This window comes from Lissotriton helveticus, chromosome 5_1 (assembly GCF_964261635.1).
Source record: "Lissotriton helveticus chromosome 5_1, aLisHel1.1, whole genome shotgun sequence".
In the NCBI taxonomy this organism is placed as follows: Eukaryota; Metazoa; Chordata; class Amphibia; order Caudata; family Salamandridae; genus Lissotriton; species Lissotriton helveticus.
Window position 1 is genome coordinate 1,984,745,899 of NC_136065.1, and position 17,862 is coordinate 1,984,763,760.

The 17,862-nt window shown below is 47.7% G+C and overlaps 1 protein-coding gene across 3 annotated transcripts in view; it reads left to right on the forward strand.

Annotated features, from left to right (window-relative positions):
* THRA (thyroid hormone receptor alpha) overlaps positions 1-17,862 on the forward strand; it is an 869,330-nt gene that overhangs the window by 771,311 nt on the left and 80,157 nt on the right. For 2 of the 3 annotated variants that reach the window (XM_078645685.1, XM_078645686.1), the window contains exon 7: positions 7,913-8,060. In XM_078645685.1, the coding sequence (XP_078501811.1) occupies positions 7,913-8,060 (148 nt within the window). Of the gene's footprint in view, positions 1-5,471; positions 7,633-7,912; positions 8,061-17,862 lie in introns of those variants that run through there. The other variant, XM_078645687.1, reaches the window with a different exon arrangement.

A 17,862-nucleotide genomic window follows, 5' to 3' on the forward strand; every position in this document is an offset into this window, starting at 1 on the left:
TTTCATTGAAGCCCAGTGATGTCAGCATATAAACAGCCACCTTACTTACTTTTAAATGTCTAGTGAACAAAGCCATATTCATTTTGAAAAAATGTATTCCCCTTTATGCTGCTGTGTCTTTTATTATTGTCTCACGCCTGGCTTGCTTCTAGAAATATTTCCTATACACCGTAAGACCCACTCATTTATCACGTCAACTTTATCGAACGCCGCTACTAATTTAGCACTTGAAAAACACACGCGCACAAACCATTGTCCTTTTCTGTCAGACTAGAGATATTGGGAGATGATGTACCCTGGCAGGACCGAAAGTTGTGTATTGAGGAAAAACTGGCTCAAATCCCAGCTTGCCCACTAGTCTAATTTGTGTGATCACAGGTAAATCATTTACCTTGCTACAACTTGTTTTCCTTAGCTGCAAGTGTTGAAGCACCTAGACGTGATTAATCTCTGAGTGTGTGAAATAGTATATACCAAATGTGTAAAGTGCACTCTTATAATGTGAATACATCTTCCTCTCGCTCGTGCCAGTATCAGAAGGGTTATCTATTTTTTAAATCTTTCAAAGTTTATGTTTAGAAATAATGCATTATATTCCCGCATCCTGTGCAATGCAGCAATCTAAAGTATTGCAGTAAAACAGAAATGCAAAAGAAGTACTGGCAAAATCAATAGGTCTGCTAAAACAAATTTTTTAAAGCTTGCTGCAGTGGAGAATCCATACAAAAAAGAATTGCATTATGATTGTAATGCCTTTATAGAGTTTTGCACGTGATAATTCTGAGCATCTTTGAGCTGTAAGATAGTCCCTCGTACTTTGCGATGCAGGTATTCCACAGGAGACAAAATGATACTCCAAGCAGCCAATAACATCAGGTGAGAGAGCAATCCTCCCCATGGCAAAGCTAAAGCCCTCTTTATTTTTATTTTAAAGAATTTGAAACAGTAGTATTTACAGACAGATGTATTATCAATTCACACCAAAAAATAATAACTATTTGTGAATTATGAAGCATGTTTACATATGTTATGTTATCTATTTAGTGACTTACGTAGTGCATCTTTCAATGGTTCAGCTTATGATTGGACTCTTAGACACAAGCCAGATCTTTAGCTTCAACCTGTCATGGTGGTCGCTGTAGACTTACTATCTTGCCCACCTCTGTTGCCCACTAGGGTAACACTCGTAACACTGTGCCAGTGTACATGCCTACTGTCCTGGGAATAGGAGAGGACTGGAGAGTCCTGCATATGTGAAGGGAGGGAGTCAGGGCACATTATATCTGAAAGAAATAGAGCTGGGGCAACGCAGGCCCTTGATAGGAGGGCACAGAGTCAAATTATATTTCAAAGGTTGGTACAAAGTGCACTACAGGTCTGAGATGAAGGCATTGCCAATGAGAGGTCACATGTCAGAACTAGCGGAGAAGACGTGGCATTGCTGGTGTATGTGAGGTTCCACAGTCGTGTGAGAGAGGGTACTGGCTAGTGCTGTACGCCAGCGAATGGCAATGCAAGCTAAAGACACTGAAGATCCAAGAGAGATGGATGCAGTAGGGGGCTGCAAGCACATGAAAGGAAGGTCCTGGCTGACATTGCATACCCATGATGGGTAGCCTTGCAGGCCCATAAGAGAAGGGTACTAGCTGGCACTGCAGGCCCATGATGGGGAGCATTGCAGCCCCATGTGAGGAGTTGCCACTGCAGGCCCATAGTTCTAAGCGTAAATTGTATTTATACAGTGCTTACTACCCCTGATGAAGTGTTTAGGCGCTTTTCTGGGAGTGGAACACTACTCCGGAATCCAAGGTTAGAGGTAAACGGTAGTAGATTGGTAAAAGTTTTTTTTTTTTTTTTTATTTCCTTGTGTGTTAGTTGTTGTAAGTGTATTACCTTTGTGCTCTTGAGGTCTTGTGCATTTACTGTGTTTTTTTTGTTTTTTTTAAAGGAGTAAACTGATTGAATTGGATTAGTAAACGGGATTAGTAAACGGAAGTTGTGAGGTGTTATTGGGAGTTGTGGACATGTGCGTCTGTTGATGGATAGCATCGCAGGCCCATGAAAGGAGGGTGCTTTTTGGCACTGCAGTTCCTGATGGGGTAACACCAGAGGCACGGAAGGTCCATGAAAAGAAGGGTGTAGTGGTCACCCCATCCCCATGATAGGGAAGTACTGGAGCCCCACTGCAGGCCTTTGAGAAGATGCTGCTAGTGGGAAATGCACGCCCACAAGGGGTTCATAAAGAGGCTCTGCAGGTCCAGGAAAAGGAGTGTATGGGTGAAACGTCTGGCCCATGAAATACTTGCAGTCAGTCCCATAAGAGGAAGGTACTGATGGGCATTGCAGGCCTATGGGGGATTTACACCAGAGGGACTGCAGGCCCATGAGAAGAACATACTGGTGGGTACCACTAACCCCTGAGGAGTCTGTACCAGAGGCTTTACAGGCCCATGAGAAGAGGGTGCTGACGGGCACTGCAGGACCATGAGAGCAGGTTACTGATGGGCTTTGCAGGTCCGTGGCAGGGTAGCACCAGAGGCACCCTGGGACCATGAGATGATACTGGTCTTGACAGCCCCTCAAGAGGACGATACTGTGGTCTTTGCAGACCCCTGAGAGAAGAGCAATGACGGTGACTGTAGCTCAGGACAGGGCATATGGGGAGTGGACATTTCCAGCCCGTGAACGTGGGCATCGGTGAGGCTGCAGGGCCACGAGAAAAGTGGCAAGTATACCTCCCCTCTCCCATGTCTGCAGGCATTTCTATGTACAGTCTTCTGCTGCCCGCTCCCTGCACCAGGAATAGACTGTCTGAGAGCGGCCCTTTCCCAGACTTGCTGCTTAATGAGTTCTGACCTGTGTGGCTCACACGTTATCCCCTTAAGACTCAGTCTGCCTTAAAGCTCTGGCACAGGATTTACGTCTGAAGTGAGTGTTGAGCGACAGCGCTTTGAGATGTAGAGCTCGCAAACAGAGAAAGTGGGAACCGTGCATCTGCCATAATACACCTATCTCCTAAGTGGGAATTCCAATTAACAGTTTGAAAATGGTTTCTACTGGGTAATGTTACTGGATATGTTTTTTTGGGATATTGGACTCTGTGTAAGGCAGTGCAGAAGCGGTTTTGCTGAATGAGAGACTACCAACTGAATCCGTAAAACAAGCCATAGACACCAGTGGCCGGTTTGAAGATCCAACTGGCATTATCTGTAACTTGCTTCAGGGCAGGGATTCCAAGGCCAGACTGGCCGTACCAGGCATCGAGTCTTTGCCGGAAGGCCGCTTTTACTGGAGGCCGGTTTTATAGCAGTGCAGCAATTTTAAAAGCACTGCAGAGCTCCTTGTATATCCAACAGTTTTCAGAAAACAATAAAAGTGCCAAAGATAACTGGTGATTAATGTACCTGCTGATCGGAGATTTGTCTACTGGGAGTTTTGACTCATCTGAGGTAGAACAGAGAGTTAATATGCCAACTGCAAATAGCGTGTGTTATGCAGATCACAGAACAGTGCATAGAAATCCATTTGTTACTATGCAGTTCAAAGTTACAATTATAATCTCGGTTAGAAAATTATGGGTTTTTTTCCCCAGTCTTTAATTATCCTAATTTTGCTTTAAATGGTTTGTTTGCGTAGAAATAAATTCTTATTAAGTCAACCCTAACCACTGTGTTATGCTCTGAATCCTGAGTTTGTGCTTCCCCAGACCAAGGACTTTTAAAAATGCCTGCCATTGTGGATGGCATATGAATCCTGCACCATGCAGTCCCTTGTGCCATATGTAACATTTTCAATACACTGATTTACACACATCTGATCCATTGTCTCTGTATGTTTGTGTGATGTAAAATGCTCCGACACCCTACACTGGTATGAGAGGTGCTATAAAACAAATGAAATACATGTGAAAGAGGGGCTAAGGAGTGATGAGAGGCACGATTGGACGGTGATAGTGAGGGAATTATTGAAGAACCCCCAATAGAGATTGCCGTATCCTAGTGCACTGATAAGTCATCATTTACTGTGCCTTAAAAACGAAAACAATTAAATATATAATGAAAAATGTGTTGTAGAATGCACAATTTTTGCAATTTCCCCCCAAAATTTTCTTATAGGAGAACCCATTTGTAGTGGTCTAGCTCACTCGCTATGCACCCTATGGGAGCAGGTCTGACAAAATTTGCCAGGCGTGCTTTGGGTTCCCTGAGGGCATTCTAGGTCCAACGGATAGATGAGCAAGATTCAGAAGAAACCATTAGGAACTGGTCAACGGGATTATTTATGTAGGTGTTTAACAGTGGCTAAAATGGAAGTATAAAAGTGTATGTACTCAACACCCCGAAGGACCTTCTGAGAAGTACTGGTATGCTACATTTCAAATTTAAGAAGTCCCGGAGGGGGCCCCTTCACGTACCCTGCAGGGGGCTCCCTCAAGGTTAGTTACGCCACTGGTACCTGCCCATTTAAAGCAGAAGTATATAAAGAGTCTTATGGTGAGAACTGTGTATCCATAACTCCCTCCTCACTTATACAAGCCCAGTTGCCCAGAGAGGTATACCCCTGCTGACCCTGCGACTTGAGTGGGGGCACCTTTACTATAAAGCAGCCTACTGATATATATGTCCTATAAGAGGGTCCCTCGTCGTATTCTGCAGGAGCCCCCAAAATGTTTTGTTAAGCCACTAACAGCCCAAGAGCCCCTTGTCCCAAATGTAGACCCTTGTACTGGCAATAAGAAACACTGCGCCCTCTGTTCAGGTCTGGAATAGCCTGCGCGCGCGCAGCTTTAGAGCTGAGAATCTAGCTCTTTGATTGGTCGCCAAAGGTCACAACCTCGCGCAAGCCAGCCAGGGTGCGTGAGCGCCATGTTTGTGCCCGCGAGGCATTTCCGGCCCATTAATGAACGGCGTGGAAGGTGCTGAGGTCGGCTCTTTCAGCCGGTGATTACCGGGCCGGAAGTGGCCTCGCCGCAGGTCATTAATACGGAGGGGCCGTGCTGTACCGCGCGCTAACGGCCGCGGCGGGGAGCACAACACGTCCAACCCTGATGGATGTTCCGGGATGGCCGAGAAAATAGCTCGACAGAAAAGAAAATAGGAGCACATTAGAGCCGCTCATTAGGGAAATAATTATATCAGAGCTCGTGGGAAGCCGTCCAGGCCCGGCGACGGGTCACGGACCCTGGAGCGGGGCTGACTTTCCTCTTTGGCGCCGAGAGAGCAACCGAACTCCTTTGGACAGGCCCCGCACTCAGTCCCCAGGCAGTCCGAGCTTGTTTGTTTTATATAACTCAAAATCAATCCCTTGGCGAGCCAAGGGGTGCTCGTGGTTTATTGTAAGCAAGAAAATGCCTCCCTTTCCCCTGGCTGGGTCGAAAAAGAACCATAATTAACTGAGCCCTAACACCCTCGAGCCCAGGTACCACTGCACCTGCTGTGCTGAGTATAGCCGTGTCTGGTTATTTCGCCTTGGAGATACTTTATAACAATGTGATTTTTAAAAAAAATGCAATTGGGTGATGCTGTAGAGGTGTGTCAAAAGGCTGTTTGCGGGTGCACTTGGATAAGGATAGGGTAGCATATGTGTAGACACAGTATCAGCATGGGTGAAGCCCAGCCATGAGGTCAGGTAGGAACATCTGAGCCAACAGCTTGAAGAATTAAGTCTATTACTTATCATATGCTGTTGAATAATGACTTGTTTCTTTTAAAGTGCTTCATGTGGTACTTAATTTATAGGCACTGTAAATTATAAGTGCAATATTGCCCAATAGAATGGTAGTCCGAGTACCAACCTCAGAAAAATGGATGGTTCAGTAGTCCTTGTTGAGGTTCAAATTCATATGCAGATAACTACAGATGTCAGCAGCAGTTGCTAAACTCACTGAGCGACGCCTGTTTCGAAAGGCGTGTATAAACAGTGTAATTTTCAGATTTTTTTTTTAATGAACAGGTGGGTTGGTTATGCTCTGAAGACTGGTTTGGGAGATTGTTCCAGAGGTGTGAATTTTGCCACCATGAAGAGAGGTGTAACAATTAAAAATTAGCTTGTAGCTGCGCATGTGGCCTACAGTTCAGAACCGGCTAGCCTAGAATCAATGGGCTCTTAAGGCCACTGGTGTTGGATGGTGTGTGTGTCACCAGTGTGGCAATACTGGAAAGCTTTCGATACAGAAATGAAAATCTTCAGGTACAGCATTTCATACAACCATCCTGTAGTGGCTTGGTATGCCTTTCAATAGATTAATGGTTTGAGTACTCAGTCTGTGAATACCACATTTTTTTAACAACACCAGCTACCCCCTGAGAGGGAAAATGTAGCAAAGGGTGTGTCCAATCATTTCATGGGCTTATACCTCGCTGTGGCCGCCCGTCATTAAACGCTCGTAGGGCACTTGGAAACTTGAGTCTGAATTTCAGCCTCTGCCATACTGCGGTTTTTATTCTTTCTGTCCGACAGATGGCAAAGGATGAGTCTGGCTCCTACCAGGGCTTCCACCAAACATGCCTCTATAAGTCCATCAGGGTTCTTCAGCACATAAAACTTAGCATGCACACAGTTTAGTCTATTCTGGGGCTCTTAAGAAAGTAGTCCATAAGAACCAGAATAAAGTTGGAAAGTCTGCCCAATGCTAAAAAGACAAATCACATCACCCTAACCCCGAAAAATCTCCACTTACTTCCAGTGACAACTTCCTGGGCCTGAAGGAACTCTTTTGACTCCCAATGTCCACATCACTTTAACCTTCACCAATATCCCTGGCTTAGATTGACCACGGAACACTAGCCCTGTGAGAGATCCGTTGGCTTCTGGTTACCACATCAACACAGCCCCCAGAGGGATATGTTGTCTCCCAGTGACCACATTTCTTGACCCTGAAAGCTTCGTTGACTCCTAGTGACCACAAGCCTCTAGGCCTGAAAGAGTTCCACTGATTTCCAGTGAAGCCATAATCTCAACAGCTCTCACTGATCTCCTTGGTTACCAGTAAGCAGTTCACTCCAGTGCTGAGAGCGCCACTGGCTTTCGTGACCTCTTCTCCCTAGTCCTAAGAGGGCTTTATTGACTACCATTTATCGCATCTCTCTGGCCCTAAAAGAGCTTCATTGGCTCCCTTTGGCTGCGTCACCACTGCTTTTGTAAAAGACCACTGGCTCCTGGTGACCACATATCCCCATCCCTGAAAGAGTGAAGTATAAAGAAATGGAAGACTGGAAGTGGGTGGATGTTTTTACCCAGAAGCAGGTAGAGAGTCGCTATAGGGGAGCAGTTTTGCTCCTCCATAGAGCTGTTCTCCTCCCCAACCCCCAAAAGAGCAGTGCAGCCCCTGCAAGGATGGTTCCTCATGAGGATTTAGTTACTTGGCAACGAGAGAGGTGCATTGCTAGCTTCAGGCATGGGTACGGACAGTGCCAAGAGTCTACTATGGGTGCACAGAATAGCATAGCACCTAATGTAACAGAATACTCACAGCACATTTATTCAATGCCAGCACAAACATTAATTTCCAATCGCACCAAAGTCCTGTAAGCACTGTAGGACTGACTGATGTGCACATTCATGCAGTAGGCCCCCAACCAGGACCATGGAGTGAACACAATGAAGAAACCTGTATCTATAGAGACACTTATGGTAAGTCACTGTGATGAGATGCACGTTGCTGCTATGGATTCTGTGCATATATGTATGTGCATTGGACTGTTGCCCTGATCATCTTAATGCACTGCAATTCAATATGCCGAAACGTTTCTTACTGAATGCTAGTGGGCTCCTTTGAAGGCTGCATTAGCGATCCTCATTGTTCTCTATGAGTATGCGCTAGAGCCTCCAAACTTTCTTACCTCAACCTTTTCACCACTGCTGGCCTGGAAGTGCTAATGTTACAATCTGCTTCCTTTCCTGTCTGCCGCAGGGCTTCTTTCGACGGACAATCCAGAAGAACCTACACCCATCCTACTCCTGCAAGTATGACGGCTGCTGCATTATCGATAAGATCACCAGGAACCAGTGCCAGCTGTGCCGCTTCAAGAAATGCATCGCTGTGGGCATGGCCATGGATTGTAAGTCTTAGCAGTGGGAGTGCCTCTGGGCTCAATTGCGGGTATCACTGTCGGCGTGGGTATGTGTGTTAACAGTGCTGTTGTCATCACAGTGGACTAAAAGTTTGACTTGTGGGTATGCATGTACAGGACGTCTGAATGTAGGTATCGCTAAGGGGGTGAGTATCTTCTTGAGGTGTGCATGTTGACATCACTGGGGGCTTTGGGTGTGCCTATTGATAAAAAAGACTTGCTGTGGGTAAAGGGTTTTTCAGTTGCCATTTTGTGCATGTAGGCATTGATGTTGACATGGGTGTTCACGTTGGTATGGGGTCTGCAAATTGGCATCACTGCAAACATGGGATATACATGTGGGAATCGTTGAGAGCGTGGGGTCCAAATGTAATCATTGCTGTTGGTATATTGTGGGCATTATTATGTGTCCAGAGTTTACATGTACGAGTGTCACCGTGATGTGTACGTATGCTTTTGATGTGTCATGTGCTTAACACGTCTGCCTTGCTTTGGATATCACAGTGGGTAGGGAGTGCATATGTGCGCTTCATTATTGAAACGGGTGTGCATGTAGAAGTCACTTTGAATAAAATGAGTATCTATACTCTCAAAGTACATATGTAGGTGTTGCAGTTGGCACTGGATCTTTGCTGACATAGCATGTGTTTTGGATTTTAACGCTCTGCCATGTTGTCCGAACATCTTGAAATCCTTTGAAATGTTCTGATTTTAATGGCCAGTTATCTAACCCAGCATGTTGTGAGTTGTTCATGCTTTGCTCATTTCTTAACACAGCTGTTTTTAGGGCTTGTATTCGGAAAACTTTAGCTGTGTGTTGTTGAAGACCTATTGTCTATAATGCATTACATTATATACATAGAGTGGGCTTTGGGTCAGGTGCTTGTACTTTGATTGGAGGTTTACTGTCTATCTCATTTCCCTGCTTCTTATTCAATGGCTATTTTTTGTTTGTCCTGCCACTGGAGCATTTCTTCTTTACCCTTCTGAAAGAATGAGTTCTGTTTCCAGTGCTTTCGTTCAGGTGGACTCTTTTTTTTCTTTCTTCTAGCACTCAATGGGAGTGCACGTGTTTTCTTTCTCTTTCCCTCGTTTTCTGCTTTCCCCCTCTCAAATCCTTCTTCTCTCCATGCTGCTCCCCACACAGCTATTACATTTCTTTACCTATACGATTTTTACTTGTTTCTTTTTAACCCCCTGTTCCTCCATTTTAAGCAGAACAGCCTCTGCAAAAGGCAATATCAATTCCAGTAAGTCTGTATGGCATTCAGAAGGTGAGAGTAATGGCTTTGCCAGAGTGTCTTGCTAATTTTAGAAGCACAGATTTTCCTCTTCTGGCTCTTGTAGAAAAATGTTTCTGAGTCTGGTGGCTCAGTGGACTAATTCATCCACTGCATGGGCCTGTGTTCGACCTCATGGTCACAGGTTCAAATCCTGACCGGTCCACTCAGCCTTTCATCCATCTGAGGTCGATAAAATGAGTACCATTGAGTTGGGTAACAATAAACATCTGTTATTAAGTGCCTAGAGGCCTGCGAGTGAACGTGCGTTTTGCAAATACATATTATGTTATAAGTAATTTGTGCTGGGCAGGCGCGCAACGCCCATTGGACTCAAAGGGCTTCAGTCCCCCGTTGTGCGTGTCAGCCCGGGATGAGACAGCTTCCCGGGCACACACACAGCTGCACCCGAGCACTTCAAAGGTCTTTTAAAGACCTTTTGCTTGTTAATGAGGCTTTGATATCCCCCCCCCTGCTTAGAGCCCCTGCAGCTCCACTCTGCCTTGTGCATGAAGAATCAGACCCCTCCCCCCCCCCCAATTTTTTCTGAGCCCCCCACTCCCGAAATTTGACTGTAGTTGCACCACTGGTGCTGGGACACAATGAGACAATGAGACACCGTACCACATGCCCCCATCTGTCCTGCCACCCTCCGAAATGCTGTTTCTGGTTATTGGATTTAGAGGGATATCCTTAACAAAGATACAATTCTTTTGTAAGGTTATAAGGCTGCATGTGTTTAAAATTATCGTAGATTAGTAATCAAACAGAAGCATTGACCAGTGGTTGATAATAAGACGTGGATGAGTGCTGCCAAGGACCAACCAACCATGCCAGTATTACTGTCATTAAAGGTTAGTTGTAGATAAAGCATACCCCCGCTTCCTGAAATGGGAGGGGGGGGTGCAAGACTTTAGGTTAATGGTCCTTGTATCTCACCCCCTTATACCTTCACCGGCTGCTTGCATGTGATGTGATGTGAGCCATCCATCTTTTCTTGTACCAACTTCGAATGCCACTAAGGGACAACATGTGATGTGATGTGAGCCGTCCATCTTTTCTTGTACCAACTTCGAATGCCACTAAGGGACAACACCCTCAGCTGTCCATTGATACCACAAGCTGGTAAAGCCACATAAGTGGCAGCCAATCTATGCTTACAAGTGGATTTTATACCTGTTTCATGCTGAAAAAGAGCCACCCACATCCCGTCACAGATATTCTGCTCAATTGGCAAGGTCGGTCACTGGGCATGATGATTAAATGGCACCTGCAGTGCTGACACAGAGGTGAGCTGAATAGAGAGTCAAGTAATGCAGCACCAGTTCTGTTCACCCACCTGGACAACAGCCCCTAGGCTGTATCCTACACTGGGAGGACTGTATAATATAGTGAGATGGGTATAGCTGCACCACTGCTGGCCTCTCTCTACCAAGTCTCAGATTCTGAAAAGTTAGTTCTTGAGAAAAGGCCCCAGCCATTTAATACTATACTAGAATATTTATCAAATCAGAGGGATGCACCAGTGACTGGAGAGCTGCAGCCAAGGACGAGCCATACAGTGTTATTGTGATAAAACCGCTAAGGTGGGAACAGTCATTGACAAGTCTTCCACTCCCAAGATGGAGAAGGATTTAAGACGTTATGTTAAAGGTTAATATGTAAGGGATAAAGTACCCCGTGCGGTATACTGTAAGGATATTGTAAGTCACTCAGGTGTTCCATGGCCACATAGAGGAATAGGACCAAAGACCTAGTTCCTTTATAAGATCATAGAGCTCCGAGGTGATCTACAATTTCCTTAAACTGTACAGCAGAGGGTATGTTATTCCTTGCAATACATGGTCACTCCATCACCCTTCCCACAAGCTAATTAAATGCTTGATGTATACTTTCATAGTCATTGCAGACAAGTAGAATAAAAGCAGACTCTGTGCTCATTCGTGGCCATTGCAGACAAGTAGAATAAAAGCAGAACCTGTCCTGCTAAATTAAACACACTAAAAAAGTAGTTGATATTTTTTGGAAAAGTATATTGGAATCCGTTTAATGTAAGTCAGGTTAAAAAATTATTTTGCTCAGATTGTGTACAAAAGTGTGTAGATTTTCCTCTCTCAAATGACTTATAATATAGTAAAATGAAACATGTTGCTGTAAATATTTCCTTTCTTCATTTCTTTTGATCACTTTTTTTCTGAACATAGCAGAAGAATCAAACGAGTTCCTGTTTTCCTTGCTTTCATTGGTACTTTAATTATATTCTGTGAGAGGAGTCATTGTTATGTCATAACTCAAGTGTAATAACATATTAGAGTTGAGCAGCTAAATCATTTCTTTATTACTGGCGGCTAGAGTTGTCATAATACTGTAATAAGGAAATTAGAGGCAGTCTTTTATACAGAGGTTGCAGTCTGGCGTGTATAATAGCTGGTTATAGCTTGCGCTGTGGTGGGTGCATTCTGTAACTAATGACTGTGCCAGTGCTTGGACCTTCACGGAAGGGGTTATTGGGAACCACTCAGCGTAGTTACAATTCATGTAACTAAGACACAAAGGCCACACCAACTGGCTGGAGGAAGAAATTAAAAAAGGTCCATTTAGAGAGAAAAGCAATTGTAATAGCAGATGTTTGAGGTTGGCTGTGCCCGAGTCACTCAGGGCTCTTCTAGGAAGAACATTGCCTCAATATCTTGCATAGTTGAGAAACGGAGGTTGATAAAACCGCCTGCTGAACTCATGGATGTCTTTTCACCTGTATGCCAGGTGACATCACCCACCCTGACTCCAGTGAGAATATAGGGTTCCTTCTAGGTCTCCCCCTTCGCTCCAAAATAGGCTTGTATTTGCTTCAAATGTCCAAAGGTAAAATCAGAGTTGAAGCTACAGGCAGTAAAAGGACATGCAAACCCGTTTTTACCTCATCTAAGGACAGCAAAAAAGTGCCTGGGGTAACACAGGGCAGACCTGGGGTGGAATCTGCTACCTCTCCTTAGTTGACCCCAGGGCCACTTAATTGAGTAAGTATTTACACAACTGGATATACACTTTTATAATTGTACACACTTCCGGTGTTTCCGACTAATCCATATAGGGAATCGAGAGAACATGAATGCCAGCCATGTGTGGGTGGTGGTTGGGTCTAAGTTCCCTTCGTTACTCGTGGTTGTGTAAATGGTTTGGCTTCCTCTTTCAGTCACTGTTTATTAATTTAGAATCCTTCTCTTGAGAGGGGCTTATTGAGACTATTCCTATATGTGTGTTTGGCATCTGGTTCATACTCTTGTTCAATTGGTTGGTGATTGGTTGGCTTAGGCCTCATCTAAACAATGGTGATTTGGTTCGGCCTCTTATTTGTTATATCTGCTTTTTGTTTTTCACTCCTCTTGTTGCTGGCTATTTGTTTAGCCTATAGGGCCCGGATCCCCCCAGCAGGTCCCCGCCCAACATACCCTAAACCCACACGTATATCAAGACAGAGATTTGCGTGGGTTAAAACGGCCATGTTTAATACACATTACCACATAAACATGACAAAGAAGTTAAAATTGCATAATTAGCAAACACACACTTTTAATAATCATTGACATTCCAAGATTGTAAAAACCCCCAGCCCTAAGGGGGGGGAGGTACTGCGCAAGGTGCAACCCACCTGCGCCCAGGAGTGGTGGGCCCTCCCCTCTGATCCTTGTCCGCCATTCCGGGGCCCACCCCCCGACCACCAGGCTGCCCAGGAACCCAGGAGGCTCGAAACCTGTCGCCCTAGCCTCCCCAGCCGGTGGTCACCTTTTCCCAGTGGAGAACTTACCATCTCCCCCCCTCAGTGCTGGCCTAGGGAGTACGCAGGGCGGACTCCCTTCCATTCTGTGAGTAAATGTCAATGTTTGCAGGTCTCTTTACCGCAACTCGCCCCCCCAAACTACTTATCACAGGGACGGGCGGGTGGGAGTTAAATAAAACTAGGGATAAGGAAAGAGGCACAGGTCGCGGGCGAGTGCAGCCGGTCCAGTGAGGAAGAGGGGGACAAAGAGACCGGGGTCACTGACCCGAGCCCCTAAATAGGCCCCAGTCTCCTCCCCCCTCACCCCTCACTGGAAGTGCGTCACCAACTGACCCGGAAGTGAATGGGCGGGCGGAGGCCTCGCGGCGATCCGCCCGCCCCTAGACCACAGGAGGAAAGGGGCGTGAACCGGGGGGGGGGCCGGCCCTAGAAGCGCGCTCCTTCAATGTTCGCAGGTCTCTTTACCGCCACAAGGGTGACCAAGGGCCTTAGGTCTGTCACCCTCCCCACCTGCGTTCTGTACAAATGACCATAGTCCTTTTATCCAAGCATCTGTGCCCAAGTCCGACAAATGCATTCCATCTTGGTGGTACATTGCTTCACCAGAAATCATCCTGTGTGGAATCGGACACAAGCGGCCCTTCTCTGAGCACAACTTGGCCAACTCCCCGTTGAGCCGCCGAACAGACACGTTCAGGGACCTCGCCCTCACTCCGGGGCCCCAGGTCCTACGCGGGATCATGCAAGACCAAGCTATGCTAGGAAAGACTCGCCCCAACCATGCGAATTCTGTCAGCAGTGCTTCCTTGACCGCCAGCCGACCTCTGTCAACCATATCGTTCCCTCCCAAGTGAAGGATGATCAAGTCGGGGGTCCTCTGTCCTTCCTGGTCTCTTATCTCCTCCACGAGCCGCCGTAGGTGCCGAATACGCAAGCCCCCAACGCCTCGCCACAGGAATTCCATTCCGCGTAACCCCACCGGCTTCTCCACTCGCCGCTGCTGCAATCGCACCGTGGCGCGCCGCACGAACGAGTGCCCAATACCCACACCACCTTTGCGGGCATCTTACTGCATAGGATACAAAAGGAAAAGTCAACACAAGTTTTGGCAAGTTATCAACATGTAGTCACAACAACTCGGGTCTGATGTATCTCCTGAAGCAATTGGACGACCAGCGCCCTACCCTTTTCACCGTGTTGGTTGGTAAGCCTGCCCCCGCCGCCAAAGTGTCGGCCCCAATCCTGAAGGAGTGCGAGGAGTAGCCCGAGGCCCCCAGTCCCAACTCCGCTAACGCCAGGCCCAGGACTGCCTTAAATTGGTATTGGGAAAGACAATGGCCTTGTTCGTGTATATACAGGGCTGGCCCCCCCCTTGGTAGGGCGCAAGGCCAAATATCCCTGCAACTGGGTAACTGGACAGGTGATCACACCGGGGATCGAACTCAACTGAATGGTAGACCCCTTCTCACCCTGATCAGTTTTGGACCTTCTCAGGACCACTACCAAGCCTTCCGGCGCTACTGAGGTGTCCCTGAACTGCAGGCCCCTCCCATGATCTGTCCTAGATGCACCCACCAGTTTGCTTACTCTGAAGGCCCTATAAAAGGCCAATGTGAAGGCTGAGCCAAATAAGGCGCACTCAAAGTGAGAACAACACACCTTGGGAAGGGCTCCCAGGATTCCCGCTAGAGTTGCAATATCCAGAGGCTTCCGGCAATCCCGCCTGGGACCCTCTAGTCTGGCCCACCCTGCGAGGGCCTTTTTTACCACAAAGAATGAGCTAGGGTCCTTCTCCCCCGCTAGTCTGGCGAAGAAACCTATCGCTGACACGTGCACCCTAGCATATGACACCGCCCTGCCCTGGTCCCTTAAGACTTGAAAGAAGCCATATATTGCTTCATGGGAAAACAGTGCCGGGATACCGGCCCCTTGAACAAACAACCTGTAGGAATTGAAATGCTGCTGATATGCTCTCCTAGTACTGTCGCTCAGTGAGGCACCTACCAGCCCCGCTAACGTGAGGCTCCATTCGTCCACAGTGATGAAGGGAACCCTGTCATCCGCTCTTCCGCCTGCGGGTGGAATCTCCGGAAGTCCTGTAACTTGGAACGAGACAGAGCATCAGCAGCGTGATTGTCAACCCCCGGTATGTGTGCCGCCTTAAATGTTAAATTTAGTTTTAGACATTCCAACACCAGGTGTTTCAACAACCTCAAAACATGTCTACACGAGGCCCCTTGCCTGTTGATGGCTTCAACCACTGCCATGTTGTCAGACCAAAAGACCTCTGACTTGTTCCTGAATCGGTCAGCCTATATGGCTACTGCTACAACAATTGGGAAGAGTTCCAGGAAGGCTATATTCTTAGTTAATCCCACCTCATGCCACTCTGATGGCCACTGGGCCCCACACCAGGACTCGCCCAGAATGGCTCCAAAGCCACAGCTGCCTGCAGAGTCAGTAAACAGGCCCAGATCAGTGCTAGACACCTGAGGGGCCGGCCACACCACCTTACCATTGAAGTCTTTCAGAAAATTGCGCCAAACCAACAAATCCTCCTTGACCTTGGCCCTCAGGCGTACTCGGTGGTGCTTGTGATACAAACCCCCCATTTCCCTGGCAATTGACCTAGAGAACGGGCGCCCCATGGGAATTATCCTCAGAGCAAAATTGTGCTGGCCCACTAGTACCTGTAACTGATGTAAAGTCACCTTAGGTCCCACCAGAGCAGCGTCAATGGCCTGAGAGAAGGCCTGTACCTTGTCCAGGGGCAACCTACACTCCCCTGCCACTGTGTCAATCTCAATGCCCAAAAAGGTCATACATGTCTCTGGGCCCACTGTCTTCCCCGGCGCCAAGGGGGGACCTTAAACTCTTGAAACAAAGCTACTAACTGCTCCAGGGCTCTAGCACAATCCTCCGAGGCGGCCGGCCCCATGACCATGAAGTCGTCCAAGTAATGTACCACCTCCTCATAGCCAGTCCTGAGAGTAAAAACCCACTGCAGCATGAAGCTGAAGGTCTCAAAGTACTTGCAGGAAACCGCACACCCCATTGGCATACACCTGTCATAGTAGAATTGGTTGTTCAGCTGGAACCCCAATAGATGATAATCATCAGGGTGTACTGGCAATAGGCGAAAGGCTGATTCAATATCTGTCTTGCCCATGATAGCCTCAGGCCCCAAGGCCCTCACCTTTTGCAAGGCAGCATCAAAGGAGGAGTAAGTCACTGTGCACAGGGATGGGTCGATGGCGTCATTGACCGACGCCCCACGAGGAGCTGAAAGATTATGGATCATCCTGAACTGTCCCTGCTCCCTTTTGGGCACCACCCCTAGTGGGGAACAAACAAATCCCGCCAAAGGGGGGGAAGGGAAGGGGCCCGCAACCCGCCCCAAGGTGCGCTCCTTTTCAACTTTCTGGGCCACTACTGAGGGGTGCCTGCGTGCCGACAGCAAATTGTTACATAGACTGACTGGAGCTACATCTTGGGCCGGGATGCGAAAGCCTTCTGAGAATCCTAAATAGAGAATTTTGGCTGCTGACCTATCCGGATACTGATTGAGCCAAATGATCAGTCTCCCAATGTCTACCGGAGTGGGCAGCTTAAGGCTGTGGGGGTTTATCGACCCTGCCTCCTCCCCCCCCCCCGCTCTTTTGATTTCTTGATGCATTTAAACTTCGGGTGTGAGGGGTGACCATAGAAACAAGCATTGGAAATGCAATAGGTCTCGCAGCATTAGAGTTAGTGCTTTTAGAATTGTTTATGGGTTTTTTGTAAATCTTTAGCATTTTTGTTTCCTGTAGCCAATGCTAAAGAATTAAAAAAAAAAGCCATAAACATTTCTAAAAGCTCTAACTCAAATGCTCCGAGACCTATTGCACTGTGTGAGGGTGAGGGGTTGAGGGTGAGTGAGGGTGAGTGTGAGTTAGGGTGAGGGGTTGAGGGTGGGTGAGGGTGAGGGGTTGAGGGTGAGTGAGGGTGAGGGGTTGAGGGTGAGTGAGAGTGAGGGTGAGTGAGGGTGGGTGAGGGTGAGTGAGGGTGAGTGAGGGTGAGGGGTTGAGGGTGAGGGCGAGTGAGGTGTTGAGGGTGAGTGAGGGTGAGGGTGAGGGGTTGAGGGTGAGGGTAGGTGAGGGGTTGAGGGTGAGTGAGGGTGATGCTGAGGGGTTGAGGGTGAGGGTGAGGGGTTGAGGGTGGGTGAGGGATTGAGGGTGAGTGAGGGTGAGGGGTTGAGGGTGAGTGAGGGATTGAGGATGAGTGAGGGTGAGGGGTTGAGGGTGAGTGAGGGTGAGGGGTTGAGGGTGAGTGAGGGTGAGGGGTTGAGGGTGAGTGAGTGAGTGAGGGTGAGTGAGGGTGAGGGGTTGAGGGTGAGTGAGGGTGAGGGGTTGAGGGTGAGTGAGTGAGGGTGAGTGAGGGTGAGGGGTTGAGGGTGAGTGAGGGTGAGGGGTTGAGGGTGAGTGAGTGAGGGTGAGTGAGTGAGGGTGAGGGGTTGAGGGTGAGTGAGGGTGAGGGTGAGTGAGGGTGAGGGTGAGTGAGGGTGAGGATGAGTGAGGGTGAGGATGAGTGAGGGTGAGTGATGGTGAGGGTGAGTGAGGGTGAGTGAGGGTGAGGGGTTGAGGGTGAGGGTGAGTGAGGGTGAGGATGAGTGAGGGTGAGTGATGGTGAGGGTGGGTGAGGGTGAGTGAGGGTGGAGGGTGAGTGAGAGTGAGGGTGAGTGAGGGTGAGGGGT